The sequence below is a fragment of the Carya illinoinensis genome, chromosome 5 (genome assembly GCF_018687715.1).
Source record: "Carya illinoinensis cultivar Pawnee chromosome 5, C.illinoinensisPawnee_v1, whole genome shotgun sequence".
Taxonomy (NCBI): domain Eukaryota; kingdom Viridiplantae; phylum Streptophyta; class Magnoliopsida; order Fagales; family Juglandaceae; genus Carya; species Carya illinoinensis.
In genome coordinates this window covers 8,760,394-8,775,751 of record NC_056756.1, presented here as the reverse complement: position 1 = coordinate 8,775,751, position 15,358 = coordinate 8,760,394, and the positions used below count along the sequence as shown (strand labels likewise).

General features: G+C 36.0%; 3 protein-coding genes across 6 annotated transcripts; all 3 read right to left on the bottom strand.

Annotated features, from left to right (window-relative positions):
- Positions 1-145: 145 nt before the first annotated feature.
- Positions 146-1,450, bottom strand: LOC122311564 (dirigent protein 23-like). Its single transcript, XM_043126157.1, has one exon. It carries the CDS (start codon positions 823-825, stop codon positions 268-270), a length of 558 nt encoding a protein of 185 aa, XP_042982091.1. The 5' UTR covers positions 826-1,450; the 3' UTR covers positions 146-267.
- Positions 1,451-1,898: 448 nt separating this feature from the next.
- LOC122311557 (probable amidase At4g34880) lies at positions 1,899-4,703 on the bottom strand. Its single transcript, XM_043126153.1, has 5 exons — positions 4,050-4,703; positions 3,507-3,718; positions 3,065-3,301; positions 2,742-2,937; positions 1,899-2,314 (listed from the first exon to the last, which is right to left on the bottom strand). The coding sequence occupies exons 1-5, from the start codon at positions 4,614-4,616 to the stop codon at positions 1,967-1,969; spliced, it is 1,560 nt and encodes a 519-aa protein (XP_042982087.1). The 5' UTR covers positions 4,617-4,703; the 3' UTR covers positions 1,899-1,966.
- A 6,416-nt stretch (positions 4,704-11,119) lies between these two features.
- On the bottom strand, positions 11,120-13,620 carry LOC122311553 (probable amidase At4g34880). 4 transcript variants are annotated; one of them, XM_043126144.1, is made up of 5 exons: positions 13,000-13,618; positions 12,571-12,830; positions 12,142-12,378; positions 11,819-12,014; positions 11,120-11,611 (listed from the first exon to the last, which is right to left on the bottom strand). In XM_043126144.1, the coding sequence occupies exons 1-5, from the start codon at positions 13,564-13,566 to the stop codon at positions 11,264-11,266; spliced, it is 1,608 nt and encodes a 535-aa protein (XP_042982078.1). In that variant the 5' UTR covers positions 13,567-13,618; the 3' UTR covers positions 11,120-11,263. The 4 variants fall into 4 exon arrangements, with proteins under 4 accessions (XP_042982078.1, XP_042982079.1, XP_042982080.1 ...); XM_043126145.1 differs by having other exon boundaries at positions 12,571-12,782; positions 13,000-13,616; XM_043126146.1 differs by having other exon boundaries at positions 11,487-11,657; positions 13,000-13,620.
- Positions 13,621-15,358: the final 1,738 nt, after the last annotated feature.

Sequence of the window (15,358 nt, the reverse complement as noted above, 5' to 3'; positions counted from 1 at the left end):
GAAATATAAGTGAACCAACCAATATTTATTGTTATATGCGAAATATTAAATGCACAACAAATATTATTGAGTTGGATTTTTAGAGTTCATCAAAATGGACAGCCAATGAAACCAATAGATCATTTGCATGTTGATGCATTTTTTGTCAACTAATTAATTTCCGTAGAAATTAGCTAATATATATCGAATTACAAAGCACTAACGAACGAACGTAATAATTATTGGTGTGGCCACATAATAACGGACTTTTACTAATGCTTATACACACTAGTGAACAACTGTCACGTTATACCCTACAATAGCATCACCCGTCGGGGGGTCAAACCAATGTGTCTGAGCAATGGCATACCCACGTGCCAAACGGAAAAGCCCGGTTCCACCCACGATTGGCATCTCTCGAACTGGGTGCAGACCTGCATTCCTTCCAAGAAGGCTAATACAACTGCCATTGTAGATGCCATCTGTGAATCCAAAGTTCATGGCCATGATGAGACCCAGTTCCTGCTTTCCTGCTGATCCGTATAGTCCTTGAGCCCTGCCCACCAGCTTTGAATTTGGATCGGTTGTCTCGGTCAAGGGATCATCTGCCATCATGACAAGGCCGAAAAGAGTCGGAGATTTCGCTGTGTCTGTAGCTTGAGCCACCCTAACAGCGCTGGGATTCTTGCCACTGAGCGTGTCATGGAAGTAGAATTGGAGGGATGTCACTGTCTCCTTTCGGGATTCGAGCCTTGTGGCCCAGCTCTCTACCTTCAAGCTTTGTGCACAAGGGAGTATAGCTGCCACCAGGGAGAAGAGAACCACTACGACGCCTAGTTTAGTCATCTGATCTCTTTCCTTTTTGTCAAGCAAAGTTAAGTTTTGTGAAACGAAGTTAGGAAGAGGAGGGTTATATATTATGGCTTTGGAAGTCTCTCTATATATATATATAGGACACGTGAAAGATTCACAGGTCGTTCAACTACAATAGACCGGAGAAGAAAGTTTGGACCACTTTTTCAGGGGTCCACTTGTTTAATTTCGGGCGGTGCCAGTGTCTTTTACAACGTCTCTCTCTTAATTTTCAAGTTTTAGGAAGGAATTGGATACGTGGACAAACTGATTCAAAGCCCAGGAGATGCTCGCACAATGAAAACAAGAAATGCAGTTGTTTTGTTCCGTACGTTGTCTATAAGCTGGTACATATACATGTATTTCGTTCACCTAACCCTTGAGTAATGCTATGTTTCCTAGGGGGAAGTCTTTTTTGTTCCCAGAATCATGGAAGTCTTTCCCACTTTGTCTGCATATGGCATGTGTTTCAAGATCATTAGTTTCCCTTATAATCTGGGACAATCACTCAGCCACTTTGAGGTTGACCAATTGCGCATGCTTTTCAATGGATAGATTATGTTGGTTTGCTATAATTTGAGAGAAACATGGCACTGTCCCATATCCGCCAGCATGATGATAATTATGTTCTTTTGAAATATTCAATTTTTTTTTTTTAAAGGGTAAAATTTATTCTAACTCTGTTTGATCTTCGGACAACTGCTAGTTGCTTGCCTAATTTGATTCTAAAGTTCTCTAAATATGTTCTTTTCGATTATAATAGCTCTAAATATTAGATATAGATCAGAAAATAAGACAGTTAGAATAAAAAACATAAAATGTACAACAATAAATTATCTAAACTTTTAAAATCTTAAATTATCCAATATTTATTTGTGTGTAACCTTCATATATAAACGGGCAGTTTATTCATTCAGATCACTACGGCCTGAATTTTTGTTCTTTGAAGAAGGGGTACGAAAATAAAACAACAACATAACAATGGTAAACAAAACATCGAGTATTTATTTAAGGTTAATATCATTTTTTTTTTTTTTTTTTTGTGCAGCAAATCAATACCAGCTTCATGATCTTACCGATATTCATTCATAGGAGGAGGGGTAAAACATAGAATAAACAGTACCGTTACATGGCCTTAAAGTTTAGGAGGCTTCCGGATCTTTGTCGCTTGCTCAAAGCCATATGCGATCTCAATCAGCTTTGGCTCCGAACCCTTTAGTCCTCCAAAAACAAGGCCGAAAGGATGGCCATCAGAGCCAAATCCTGCGGGGACAATTACTCCTGGGAAACCCCCAATTGCAAGGATACGAGAAACACTACTCGTAGGAGTCACTAAGGCATCTAGCTTATTCTTTATCATCAACTTCACGAAACCTTCTCTATTCAGTCTTTCCATATATGATAATGCTTCCTCCTCTGCTTTTCCAATCCCATTTGTTGCTTCTGCCTTTATAAAAAGTTCTTGCCCATATTCAAGCTTCTCCTGCATTAACGGCACTCAAGTAATAACTGGTTTTCATATTGGAAAATGATAAAATGCTCCATGAGTTTGCCTCCTCATTTTGACCGTCTATGTATTTAATTTTTTTTGCTAAATAGTTAATGAAGTAACTTTTGATGTCTTGGTGAATTTTTATTATTCTTTAAAAATATTTAAAGATGGTCAAAAAATTTGAAAAAAAGAAAAATAAATTAAAATGTGCAAGTTGTACTAGTGATGTGAACCGCACCCTTTCCTATTATGAGCCTGAGATTTTATTTTCGGCATTCATCGAGAATGAATGTAATCACTTGAGCTTAGAGTAATATCTACTAATTCCATGATAGTTTAATACTTGCCTATATCTTTAACAGAAGAAAATATGGATCATGATGCCGAGATTAAGAGAACCGAAGGTCACTACACTCACCAATTTTGGGTTCTTCTTGTTGAAGGCAATTGCATCAGCCAAGGAACGCACTGGGGAAGCCACTAGCTCCTTTAGGTATTCATTCACGGATATTTTGAACTCTGCCAACAATGCAGTGTCTTCAGCCCTCCAGGAAATGCCATGGTCGGCAAGATTGGGTATTTCCAGATTGTCTAACAGCACTGCACCTCGCTTCCTATATTTGCATAAAAGTATTTGTGTTTTTTAGCGTACAAATGGTGTTGCCTGTCTCTATCTCAACTGATCTCTAAGATCATTAAAATTGACACAAAGCAAACGGAATGGAAATCGTCCTTGGTTACCTCAAAGTGTTGAGATGTCGTTCCACAATTGCTAGAGTATCATTGCCCATCCTAAGAAAGAAGGGATTTCTCACTATCCCCAGTCTCTTTCCTCGGAGTCCGTCAGTCTTGAGAAATTGTGCATAGCCACCTTTCGGAATGTACCTTGATGTTTCAATTGTCGCCTTGTCATTGGAGTCAATGCCTGCGATGACATCAAGAACAAAAACAGCATCTGACACTGTCCTGCAAATGGGCCTGCATTATCAAACACAAAACCAGTCCTCGTTATGAGAAATAATCAGAGGTAGGAGGTTCTGTTATTGGATTATAAATACAAAAGATTTAAGAGAATGCAATCATAAGAATGATTGGAGAATAGAGAATAATTAGACTACGAATTTAAGGCGTAAAATTGTAGATTTTTTTGCGCCCTCAACTCTATAGGCACATGATAACGTACCCCACGCTGTCCTGTCTTGGGGATATTGGTATGACTCCTGCTCTACTAGTGAGACCAACCGTCGGTTTGAAGCCCACCACCAAGTTATGATTGGACGGACATAAAATAGAGCCATCAGTCTCGGTCCCTATCGACACTGCTACCATATTTGCTGCGACGGATATTGCTGATCCACTGCTTGATCCACAAGGATCACCCCCTGTATAGGGATTCTGCAAGCCATCGCAAATCATGGATTTTGAGATGTCCCGTTGAGAATTCTTGTGCCAAACTTTATGTTGCAATTGAGATTGAGATGATCAATTAGGTTTGTACAAACTCAGTATTAATTACGGGAAAAAGAAAGAGAAAAATAGAAACTTGCTCCCTCTTTTGTGCTTTGATTTGTGGATGTGCTATGATGAGAATAAAGTCACTCTTGTTCAAGTTTCTCTTCTAACTTTTCGTACAAGATCTTAGCCATGATTTGTCAAAGGAAATCGTACATACTCGAATAGAAATCTATGTCAAAAACCATGACATATCTTAATATTCTAAACCAACCTTCCCTTGGCCACCTCTGCCGCTCCAACCACTGGGTGCATTATCCGATCTGAAATTAGACCACTCGCTCAAGCTGGCCTTCCCCAATATTATAGCCCCAGCTTCTCTCAACTTGGTCACCACGCCGGCGTCCCGTGGCACAACCGAGCCGAGCAATGCGTACGAGCCAGCCGTGGTGTTCATCTTATCCTTGGTTGCCATGTTGTCTTTGATCAGAATTGGAACACCGTGCAGCGGAGAGAGTGAAATGGCTGCTTTGGTAGAGCGCTCGTGATCAGCCTTATCAGCTTGGGACAGTGCGTCTGGGTTCACCTCTAAGACACCCTTAAGCATGGGGTTGATTCTGTCGATTTCTTTAAGGTAGAACTCAACAAGTCTCCTGGAGGTGAATTGGTTTCGCTTGAAACCAAGCTGGATTTGCTGCACGGTGATTTCTCGGAATGAGAAACCATGGAACTTCAGGATTTGTACCCCTACCCTGAATACTAGTGTGGCTGCAAGAATCAGGAATAGGGTTGAGAAGAGAGAAAAACTTAGATAGCTTGGGGGTGACTCCGTGATACCCATGGAATTCTTGGAGTACCACCATTGACCAAACGAATTATTGTTGGAACTTGGAAATATTTATTTATCTTAAAGGAAAACACTTCTCATCAGCCACTCTACAGCATCAGCCAAGACACACCGTACGTGGCCTTTTTTTTGTTTTGTTTTTTTATTTTTCACCTTCTCCCTATCGCGCCCTCTCTTATCCATTTCACACTCATTGAGCCCCCGTTGCGCATCCTCTGCCCCACCCCCACCTCGCGTCGCCCATCTTCTCACCCACCTCCCGCGTCGCCCATTCTCTGCAAAGTTGTCCCCTCACCGTCGACCCTCCCTCTGCCCAGCACCCCCGCCGCTTTCGACCCTCCTCCCCTCTGTCAGTTATTCTCTTCGACTTCGTGCTTGCTCTAAGGAATTTATGAAAATACTCTTCTTCAAAAAGAATTATATGAAATTCTAGGGTTTGTGACAAATTCTATTAAAGTGTAGGATTTACTCCATCTCTTTCTTTTTTTCAACGTGATTCTAGGGTTTAGGTATACATTTTCAAGTCTGATGTCATTTTTATTCTCGTTTGGATATGATTTTATATATGATGATACTTTGAAGTTGTTCAGGATTGTACATTGATAAGTTAGGATTGTTGAATTTTGCGATTTTCATATATTGAGTACATATCGGTGTTGAGTATAGAATCATAGATTACTAGAGAACTCGGTTTATATAAATAAATGCAAGCTTTGTTGAAGTCTGCCTGAGATTATAATTCTTTTTACTCAAATTGGGTAATAACTCTAAACACTTGAAAGAAAGTACCTAATAAAATTGTGTTTTTTTTCCTTGGTATGTTAAATAAATCAGCATTTGCGATTAAGTTGTGTTGGATGTGAGTATGGTAACTTGGATGTCGTGGGTTACCGTATCTCGTAGTTTTCCAATTTAATGTGCTGTATTAAAGAACATGAAACATTTTCTACTAAACTAGTTTAGTGACTGAGCTTATCGGCAATTTCCTCATACTGTACATTATTCTTTCCTAGTTCATTTATGTGATTACCTAACTGTCATGATTTATGGGCTGATTGTTTCTGCAAGCTGTGCATAGATGAGTCATCACCATACATATATCTGTTTTGAATGGATGTCAATATTTTTGGGTTTTGCATCTTCTTCATGAAATCTATACCAAGAGAGTAGACCGAATAGTGTAAATCTTTTTTTTTGTTTTTTCAACCACTTTTTATATATCTTTAAACAATTTTAAAAGATTAAAAAAATATCAATTCACTAATAATCACTTCATTAATCATTAAGTAAAAATGAAAAATAAAATCGGTCAAAATTGTTGATCTATTTTTTTGGTTCAAGAAGCATTTTTCAAAATAAATTTTGTATATTAAAAGAAGGAAAATGCTTTAGCTCCCGATAATTTTTTTTAATTAATAATTTAGAAAGTATTTTTTTTAATGATTTTAATTTTGTTCTTTTAAAAATATTAAAGGGGATTAGAAAAATATATGAAAAAAAGAAATACACTAATAAGAGGAATTATCAGTGGCTGTAGTTCTATCCTTAAAAGAAAGGTGGAATGGTGGATCCTTTATTGGGCTACCCAGGCTCATGGCATAGAGGAATTGCGGTTTGCAAATAAAATTGAAAAGTCACATGCTGAGTTTCGAACCCGTGCGAGACGTATGGTTAATTAGGAAGCTGCGTGATCGTTGCACAGAGTCTGAGTTTTGTATCATTTTGTAACGGGAACAGATATGTAACAGATTTCTAAAGCATCCTTCCTAGACCTTATGTCTTGCAAATTAAAGAATGTAAGAATGCAGTTTCAAAATTCTCTCCCAAAAGTTTTCAATTTGTCAAAAACTTGTTATTAGAATTTCCTCATTCTGTAGAGGGCATATTTCTAATTTCTTAGTTAAATAGTAAAATTTGAAGATATTTGAGTCTAATTTCATGCATGCATAACACAATTTGACAATAGATTCTCTTTGGATTTTATTATATCTTGAAGACAAATTCTCTTGTAACTCATGTGCATATCATTATTGGTGATGAAAAATATTATCTTAAGAAAAGCAACACTATAACTCGTCTTGAAACAAAATTTTCTCTTACTATTTTCTTCTTTTGCAACACTTTGCACCAACAATTTTAAGACAATATTCGATTGCAAATGGCTCATAGTTTGAGAGAGTTCGGTATGGATTTTTTAAAACTCAAATGTCTTGATGGAGCCAATTTTTGACGCTGGCAAAAGAATATGCATTTCCTCCTTGCCAGTCTCAAAGTGATGTATGTTCTAATCACTTCTAGGCCTTTCTGCAAATGAGAACGGGACAATCACTCAAAGTTGAATAAGGATCAAATGGAAACAAGATGACTACATCTGCAAAGGACACATTTGTAATGTAATGTCTGACACATTGTTGACGTTTACCCGAACAAAGCAACCGCCAATGATCTATGAGATGCACTTGGGGCTAAGTTTCTTTTAGATGATGCTACAAGTAAGAAATGTTTTGCTACAAAAATTTTCAATTATAACATGATAGATTCTTGACCTGTTGTTGAATAATTCAATGAGATTATGCACATTTTTAATCAATTCTCTCAACATGATATTAAAATGGATGAATCCATACTAGTTTAATCTATTATTAATAAACTTCCTCAATCATGGATAAACTACAAAAGAAGTTTGAAATGAAGAAGAGAAGAAATGTCTCAGAAAGAATTAGGCCAATATTTTCATATAGAAGAAGAGATAAGGTGTAGAGACAGTAATGAAGAGCATGACTCTTTGACCTCCAACATGCATGTGGTAGAGGGAAGGAAGACCCACAAACCCAAATAACCCAATGAATTCGGTTCTGAAAATCAAAAGAGAAAGAATAATTTTGAAAAGAAATAAAGTCACTTCCAAAGTGAGAATCAGGAAAATAAGGGAGTAAGTTTCTTCTATTGTGGCAAATAATGCCATTGCAAAAGAGAATGTATTTTTGAAAAATAAAAATAAACGACGAGACTTTTGAGGCTATGATTTCTTAGACCAACACGCTTAAAGTAAATAACTTCTGGTAGATTGAATCAAGAGCAATAATGCATGTATGTAAAGATAGGAGCCTATTCAAGAGGTACAAACCAATAGAAGGGCCATGTTCTTTACATGGGGAACTCATTTACTGTCGTAATTGGAGGCAAAGAGACTATAAAAATGGAGTTTATTTTTGAAAATTTCTCACTCTTAAGGATGTGTATCATGTACCAGAAGTTAGAAATAATCTTGTATCTAGTAGTTTTCTGAATAAGTTTGGGTTTATATTGATTTTTCGTGTTAGATAAATTTGTGCTAACATAAAGGTATAATATCGTAGGGAAAAGATATTTGAGTGAAGGCATGTCCAAACTCGATATTAATAATTATGCTTACATGCTTAATTTATATTATTTTTGGCATTATTATTTAGAACACATTGATGCTACAAATCTAAATTATATGGTTAATTTAGATTTAACTTCTGAATATTCACTATTATTTATCCAAACAAATAAAAAAAATTGTGACTTCTATATATGATTTTTCTATATAATGCTATGTTTATATAATGCATTCAAAGAATTAAGTTAATTGGATAGTTGTATAAAGCATTTTAAGGTATTTGAAAAATATTTTTAATCATGGTATTGAGTATAGTGGGTTTCCTTCAGTTATAGAAGGAGGTTTCCTTCGGTTGTATAAGGAATATAGATGCTAGTTGGGAACTGAGTATTATGATCACAAATCAACCAGTTGGTGGATATTTTACCCTTGGTGGAGTATTAATCTCTTAGGATCAAAGAAGTAAGTATACATAACTTAATCATGATAGCTGAGTTTATAGCATTGACTTCTTGTAACTAAAAGATAGTGGTTAAGAAATTATTGATAGAGATATTGGATTTGGCTAAAATCAATACCACCAAGATTTTTGCATTGTGACGGTTAGACTATACTATTACAGGCCTAAGCCATATATATATAATGGCAAGTTAGGCATATCAAGGCAATTACTCACAGATGAAGTAATTCCGATTGATTTTATGATATATTGGTATATCTATTAACTAAAGAATTTACAAGAGAATTGAGGTGGGACATCATGTGTTTAAAGCTTAAACAATAAAACCACCAATAATGGAAACTTAACTCAACTCTTGAACATATCATGACTTGAGTTCAATGAGCAAAGTACATTATATGCTCATGATTTGCAAGCACTATGATACTAAAATAAGCGCTTGGTACTGCAATGAAATTACCATCCTAGGTGTAAAGTGTTTGGAATTATAATGACAATGAGAGGTTGAGCAATAAGCTCTTAATAGATTTATAACATGGTTTTGTTAAAGTGTTTAGTTATATAACACTTAAATAGGTCTATCTATATGAGTGTTGAAGGTGGTACCGTCTCCTATGCGAATTAGGTTTTGTCTCCACAGTTCTCATGAACCAAGATATAGACACAAGGTTAATACAAGTATAAGCTTTTATGAACTACTCAAAGAAAAGAAAATTTATATGTAAGATATATTTGACTAGTCATATAGAATTGTTAGTTCAAAGCATGTCTATTATGTCATCCTGATTAACTTTGAAGTGTTTTCACTATGTGAAAGTTTTAAGTTCAAAAGACACATTCATTTATGTATAAGTTTTTCTCTTCTAATCAATATGTATTTTGAAAATGGTGGGAAGTTGTTGGAAATATTTTCAAAAATAAAATATACTATATTTATTTTTAGTAATATTTTGGAATTATGAATTATTTTGGAAAGAAAGGAATTATGGAAAGTCTATAAGCGGCTTATACTTGTAATAAAATGGGTCTATTTTACAAGTTAAAAGTAGATGTTTTGGTTAGTGGTGTAAGGTATTAATTTGAAAAAGTGTTTTATGCCACAAGTTTCCTGGGGTAATAGTGACTTTTTATTACGAGATTAGCCGTGAGAAAAAATTTATTTCACCGTGGGAATAATGATAACATTTAGTAGTAAATTCCCACAAAACTGTTTCGTGGCAAATGATATTCCAGCAGAACGTGTTATCGGAAATGTCTATTTGCGAAGAACACTTGTTTGTGGGAAATACTCACTCTGGCACAATAGTATTTTCCGCGAGTACTCGGTAAATGTTTAAAGATTTCACAAAAACAAAATTGTAAAAGCAAGAAAATGATACTGAGAATAAACAAAATCAAAAGAAATGGTCTAATAAAAGTTAAAAAAACATATATATTTGAACTCTGGAGATCCAAATTTACACTCATAACAATTTTAAAAAAATATATAAAATTATGTTAACATGTTCACAAGAAAAACTCATAATGAGATCCAAGAGCGAGAAAGAGTTTAGTGCTCTGACACTATTGAGAATATTCAAATACAAACACTTCATAAGAAAAACTACCACTTGGAGATAACGTACAATAAATCTTTGATGATTGCATTGCGCGCCGCCCTTGGCAGAAACACTTGGAATGATGTTTGGTCAACAAAATTTCATTAGCCCACAAGTGAAAGGAATGAGTTATCACCCATGAGACTTGGACAAAATTTCATAACCCGTAGATGAGAGGGTACAATTTGGTTTTGGAGGGAGTTCGAAGCACTTGCTTTTGTTTCAGTTCTGCATATGCACGAGCATAAAATTAAAAAGGGTCTTTCTTTAATAATGTGACTAATAACATTCTAAAAAAGGTTAAGCTTGTATTACCATGTAATGGAAATTAATATTAACAAAGTGGGAGGATACATGTCAACCCCAACCAAGAATAATACAAAAAAATGAGACATGGCATTATGAACTAAAATAAGTCCAACTATAAACTCTTACAAGTGCATGTAGAATATATATAAAATAAAATATATGCGTGTCTTCTACTTTCCTTTCCTGCAATCAGATAATAAGGCACAAAAATTAAACCACATCAACCACATCTTCTAGTGCGTTATGTTGATCATGAATGTTGGCCCGACGAGATATGCATTCGCATCATTAACGGCACCACCACCACTGCCAAAACTTTTGTACGCCGGCATGCTGACATGCTTTTCAATGGATCGATTATGCTGGTTTGCTATAATTTTTTGAGAGAAACATGGCAAGGTCCCATATCCGACGCCAGCATGATGATAATTATGTTCTTTTGAAATATTCAAAATTTATTTATTTTTTTAAAAGGGTAAAACAAAGTAAATGTGTCACCAACTTATTCTGTTTGATCTTCGGACAAGTACTGCTAGTCGCTTGCCTAGTTTGATTCTAAAGTTCCCTAAATATGTCCTTTTCGATTATAAATTGTATAGGCTCAACAATAACGCCGTCTTAAAACATTGTGTATGTTATAAATAAGTCAACAATATTGCATTACGTCTATGTTTAAACGCGCAGTTTGATCATTCCGATCACTAGGGCCTGAATTTTTGTTCTTTGAAAGAGAGGTACGTACGAAAATAAAACGAAAACATAACAATGGTAAAGATGACATCGAGCATTTATTTAAGGTTAATATCATTTTTTATTTTTATTTTTGCAGCATATCGATAACAGCTTCATCATTTTGCTGATATTCATACGAAGGGTAGAGCATAGAATAAATGCTAGCTGTTACATGGCCTTAAAGTTTAGGAGGCTTCCGGATCTTTGTCGCTTGTTCAAAGCCATATGCGATCTCAATCAGCTTTGGCTCCGAACCCTTTAGTCCTCCAAAAACAAGACCAAAAGGTTGGCCATCAGAGTCAAATCCTGCGGGGACAATTACTCCTGGGAAACCCCCAATTGCAAGGGTGGGGGAAACACTAGCCGTAGGAGTCACTAAGGCATCTAGCTTATTCTTTGTCATCAACTTCTCGAAACCTTCTCTATTCAGTCTATTCATAAATGATAATGCTTCCTTCTCCGCTTTCCTAATCCCTTTTGTTGCTTCTGCGTTTATAAAAAGTTCTTGCCCATATTCAAGCTTCTCCTGCATTAACGGCACTCAAGTAATAGCTGGTTGTCATATCATGAGCCTGAGATTTTAGTTTCGGTATTCATCGAGAAGAATGTAATCACTTGAGCTTAGAATAATACCTACTAATTCCATGATAATTTACTACTTGCTATAGCTTTAACAAAAGAAAATGTGGATCATGATGCCTAGATTATGAGAACTAGAGGTCACTACACTCACCAATTTTGGGTTTTTCTTGTTGAAGGCAATTGCATCAGCCAAGGAACGCACTGGGGAAGCCACTAGCTCCTTTAGGTATTCATTCAAGGATATTCTGAACTCAGCCAACATTGCGGTGTTTTCAGCGCTCCCGGAATTGCCATAGGCGGCAAGATTGGGTATTTCCAGATTGTCTAACAGCACTGCACCTCGCTTCCTATATTTGCATAAAAGTATTTGTGTTTTTTAGCATACAAATGGTGTTGCCTGTCTCTATCTCAACTAATCTCTAAGATCATTAAAATTGACACAAAGCAAACGGAACAGAAATCGTTCTTGGTTACCTCAAAGTGTTGAGATGTTTTTCAATAATTGCTATAGTATCATTGCCGATCCCAAGATAGAAGGGATTTATCACTATCCCCAGTCTCTTTCCTCGGAGCCCGTCAGCCTTGAGAAATTGTGCATAGCCACCTTTCGGAATGTACCGCGATGTTTCAATTGTCGCCTTGTCATTGTAGTCAATGCCTGCGATGACATCAAGAACATAAACAGCATCTGACACTGTCCTGCAAATGGGCCTGCATTATCAAACACAAAACCAGTCCTCGTTATGAGAAATAATCAGAGGTAGGTTATGTTATTGGAATATAAACGTAGAAGTGTGAAAGATTAAGCAAATGTGATCATAAGAAGATTGGAGGATAGAGAATAATTAGACTATAAAATTTAGGCCCCTCAGCCACATATACAAATGAATCATGATAACTTACCCCACGCTGTCCTGTCTTGGGGATATTGGTATGACTCCTGCTCTACTAGTGAGACCAACCGTCGGTTTGAAGCCCACCACCAAGTTATTGTTGGACGGACATAAAATAGAGCCATCAGTCTCGGTCCCTATCGACACTGCTCCCATATTTGCTGCGACGGATATTGCTGATCCGCTGCTTGATCCACAAGGATCACCCCCTGTATAGGGATTCTGCAAGCCATCGCAAATCATGGATTTTGAGATGTCCCGTTGAGAATTCTTGTGCCAAAATTTATGTTGCAATTGAGATTGAGATGATCAATTAGGTTTGTACAAACTCAATATTAATTGAGATGATCTTAGCCATGAATTGTCAAAGGAAAATCGTACATACTCGAATAGAAATCTATGTCAAAAACCATGACATATCTTAATATTCTAAACCAACCTTCCCTTGGCCACCTCTGCCGTTCCAACCACTGGGTGCATTATTCGATCTGAAATGAGACCACTCGCTCAAGCTGGCCTTCCCCAATATAATAGCCCCAGCTTTTCTCAACTTGGTCACCACGCCGGCGTCCCGTGGTACAACCGAGCCGAGCAATGCGTACGAGCCAGCCGTGGTGTTCATCTTATCCTTGGTTGCAATGTTGTCTTTGATCAGAATTGGAACACCGTGCAGCGGAGAGAGTGAAATGGCTGCTTTAGTAGAGCGCTCGTGGTCAGCCTTATCAGCTTGGGACAGTGCGTCTGGGTTCAACTCTAAGACACCCTTAAGCAAGGGGTTGATTCTGTCGATTTCTTTAAGGTAGAACTCAACCAGTCTCCTGGAGGTGAATTGGTTTCGCTTGAAACCGAGCTGGATTTGCTGCACCGTGATTTCTCGGAATGAGAAACCATGGAACTTTGGGGTTTGGAGCCCGTTCCCGGATGTTAGTGTGGCTAGAAGAATCAGGAGTAGGGCTGAGAAGAGAGAGAAGCTTAGATAGCATAGGGGTGACTTGCCGATAGCCATGGAATTAGCTTGCTCACTGAATCAATCCCAGGGTACGCACCCTCTTATTAATCAATCAAAAACTGTATGCAGTCAGTATATTCTTTGATGGGTTAGGTAACCTTTTTTTTTTTTTTTAAAAATATAAGATAATTATTTTAATGAATCACATCAATACAACATATGAAAATAACTATATATAACACAATTTATTTTATACTATTATCACCAAAGATAGTATTAGGTTTACTTATTAGTTATTACTACTCATTTGTTATTTATAAGGAATTAAGAATTTTTTATTTTTTTTATCATCTTCTTTTAAGTATTTTTTTTAACATCTATAACCATTAAGAAAAAATTTAAAAATATATATAATTTTACTAATAATCACTTTTTTAACTATTAAATAAAACAAAAAATTAAAAAAAATAAAATATAAAAAAATAATAAATAAATAGTAGAAGGATAATACCTATCATTTTCCTACCACCAATAATCCATTCAATTCAAGCACTTTATAAAGTGTTCGATTCGGGCCACAAGTTTAATTTTTAGTGCGTTTTACTGATTATGAATGTTGGCCCAACAAGATAAATATTCGCATCATTAGCAGTAAGGGTGTCAAATCGTGTTAACGGGTTATGTTCGTGTCGTATTAAATCGTGTTAACGGGTCATATAGGTCAACCCTAACTCGACCCGTTAAATTTATCGTGTCAAAATCTCAAACCCTAACATGACCCATTAACATAACGGGTCGTGTCGTGTCAACCCGTTTTGACCCATTAATAAATATTACGAAATATGTTTTTTTTATAAGTAAACAAATAAATTAAGAAAATATTACAAAATAGGTTAATACGACACAATACAACTTATTTTAAACTATTTATATAAATAGGTTGAATAGGTCTGAAATTAACCTTTTTAACATGATTAAATTTAGCATAATTTTATATAAATGTTAAAATTACAATATCTATAAAAATTATAAAACTAATTATAAGTCTAAAACTACAATCCAAATAATAAAACTATCGAAATTGAAATTCTAACAATTTTATTTTTAGATATAAGGGTATAATTATAACTTTAATTTTCTTAACGTGTCATAACGGGTTATAACGGGTTAAAACGGATTAACCCATTATCAACCCGTTAAGCAATCGTGTCTTAACGGGTCAACCCGTTTTGACCCGAACCCATTAAGGTTAAACCCTGATCTGCTATTATCGTATCGTATTCGTGTTGAATTAACGAATCGTGTAACATATTACCACCCCTAATTAGCAGCCACCACCACTCTGTAACTAAAGTTTAGTTCGAAGTAGACCCAAAGCTGGTCTTTCTTCAGAAGCCCACCACAAAGCACGACTCACGAACAATGGAAACAGCTAGACAAGTAGCTTATACTTTTCGTAACTTCTCGAATCTCTCTCTTATTAATTTTGGTTTTTAAGATGCCAGCTCACCATTCTTTGGCCACAGTTTGGATAGATTTTATAATTTCAATTTAAATTAGACCTGGCATTGGTTCAGCTAGATTCAAAGTCTCGAATCCACAACCTTCGTCTTGACCTATAATTAGCATTTCATTTGCAATTATACAATTTAGGGTTCTCAAGTTAAAATTCCCATATCCATGAGACGTGATCAGTGAATAAAACATGAAATTAATAATATGGTAAAAAACACAAGAAATTTGATGGAGGGGAGCAGCAGGGCATCATCCATCACATCTATCAATATATAACAACGGGACCAGTTTTAATGTAATAATGGTACACAATGCACATTGTGGTGATCCACTC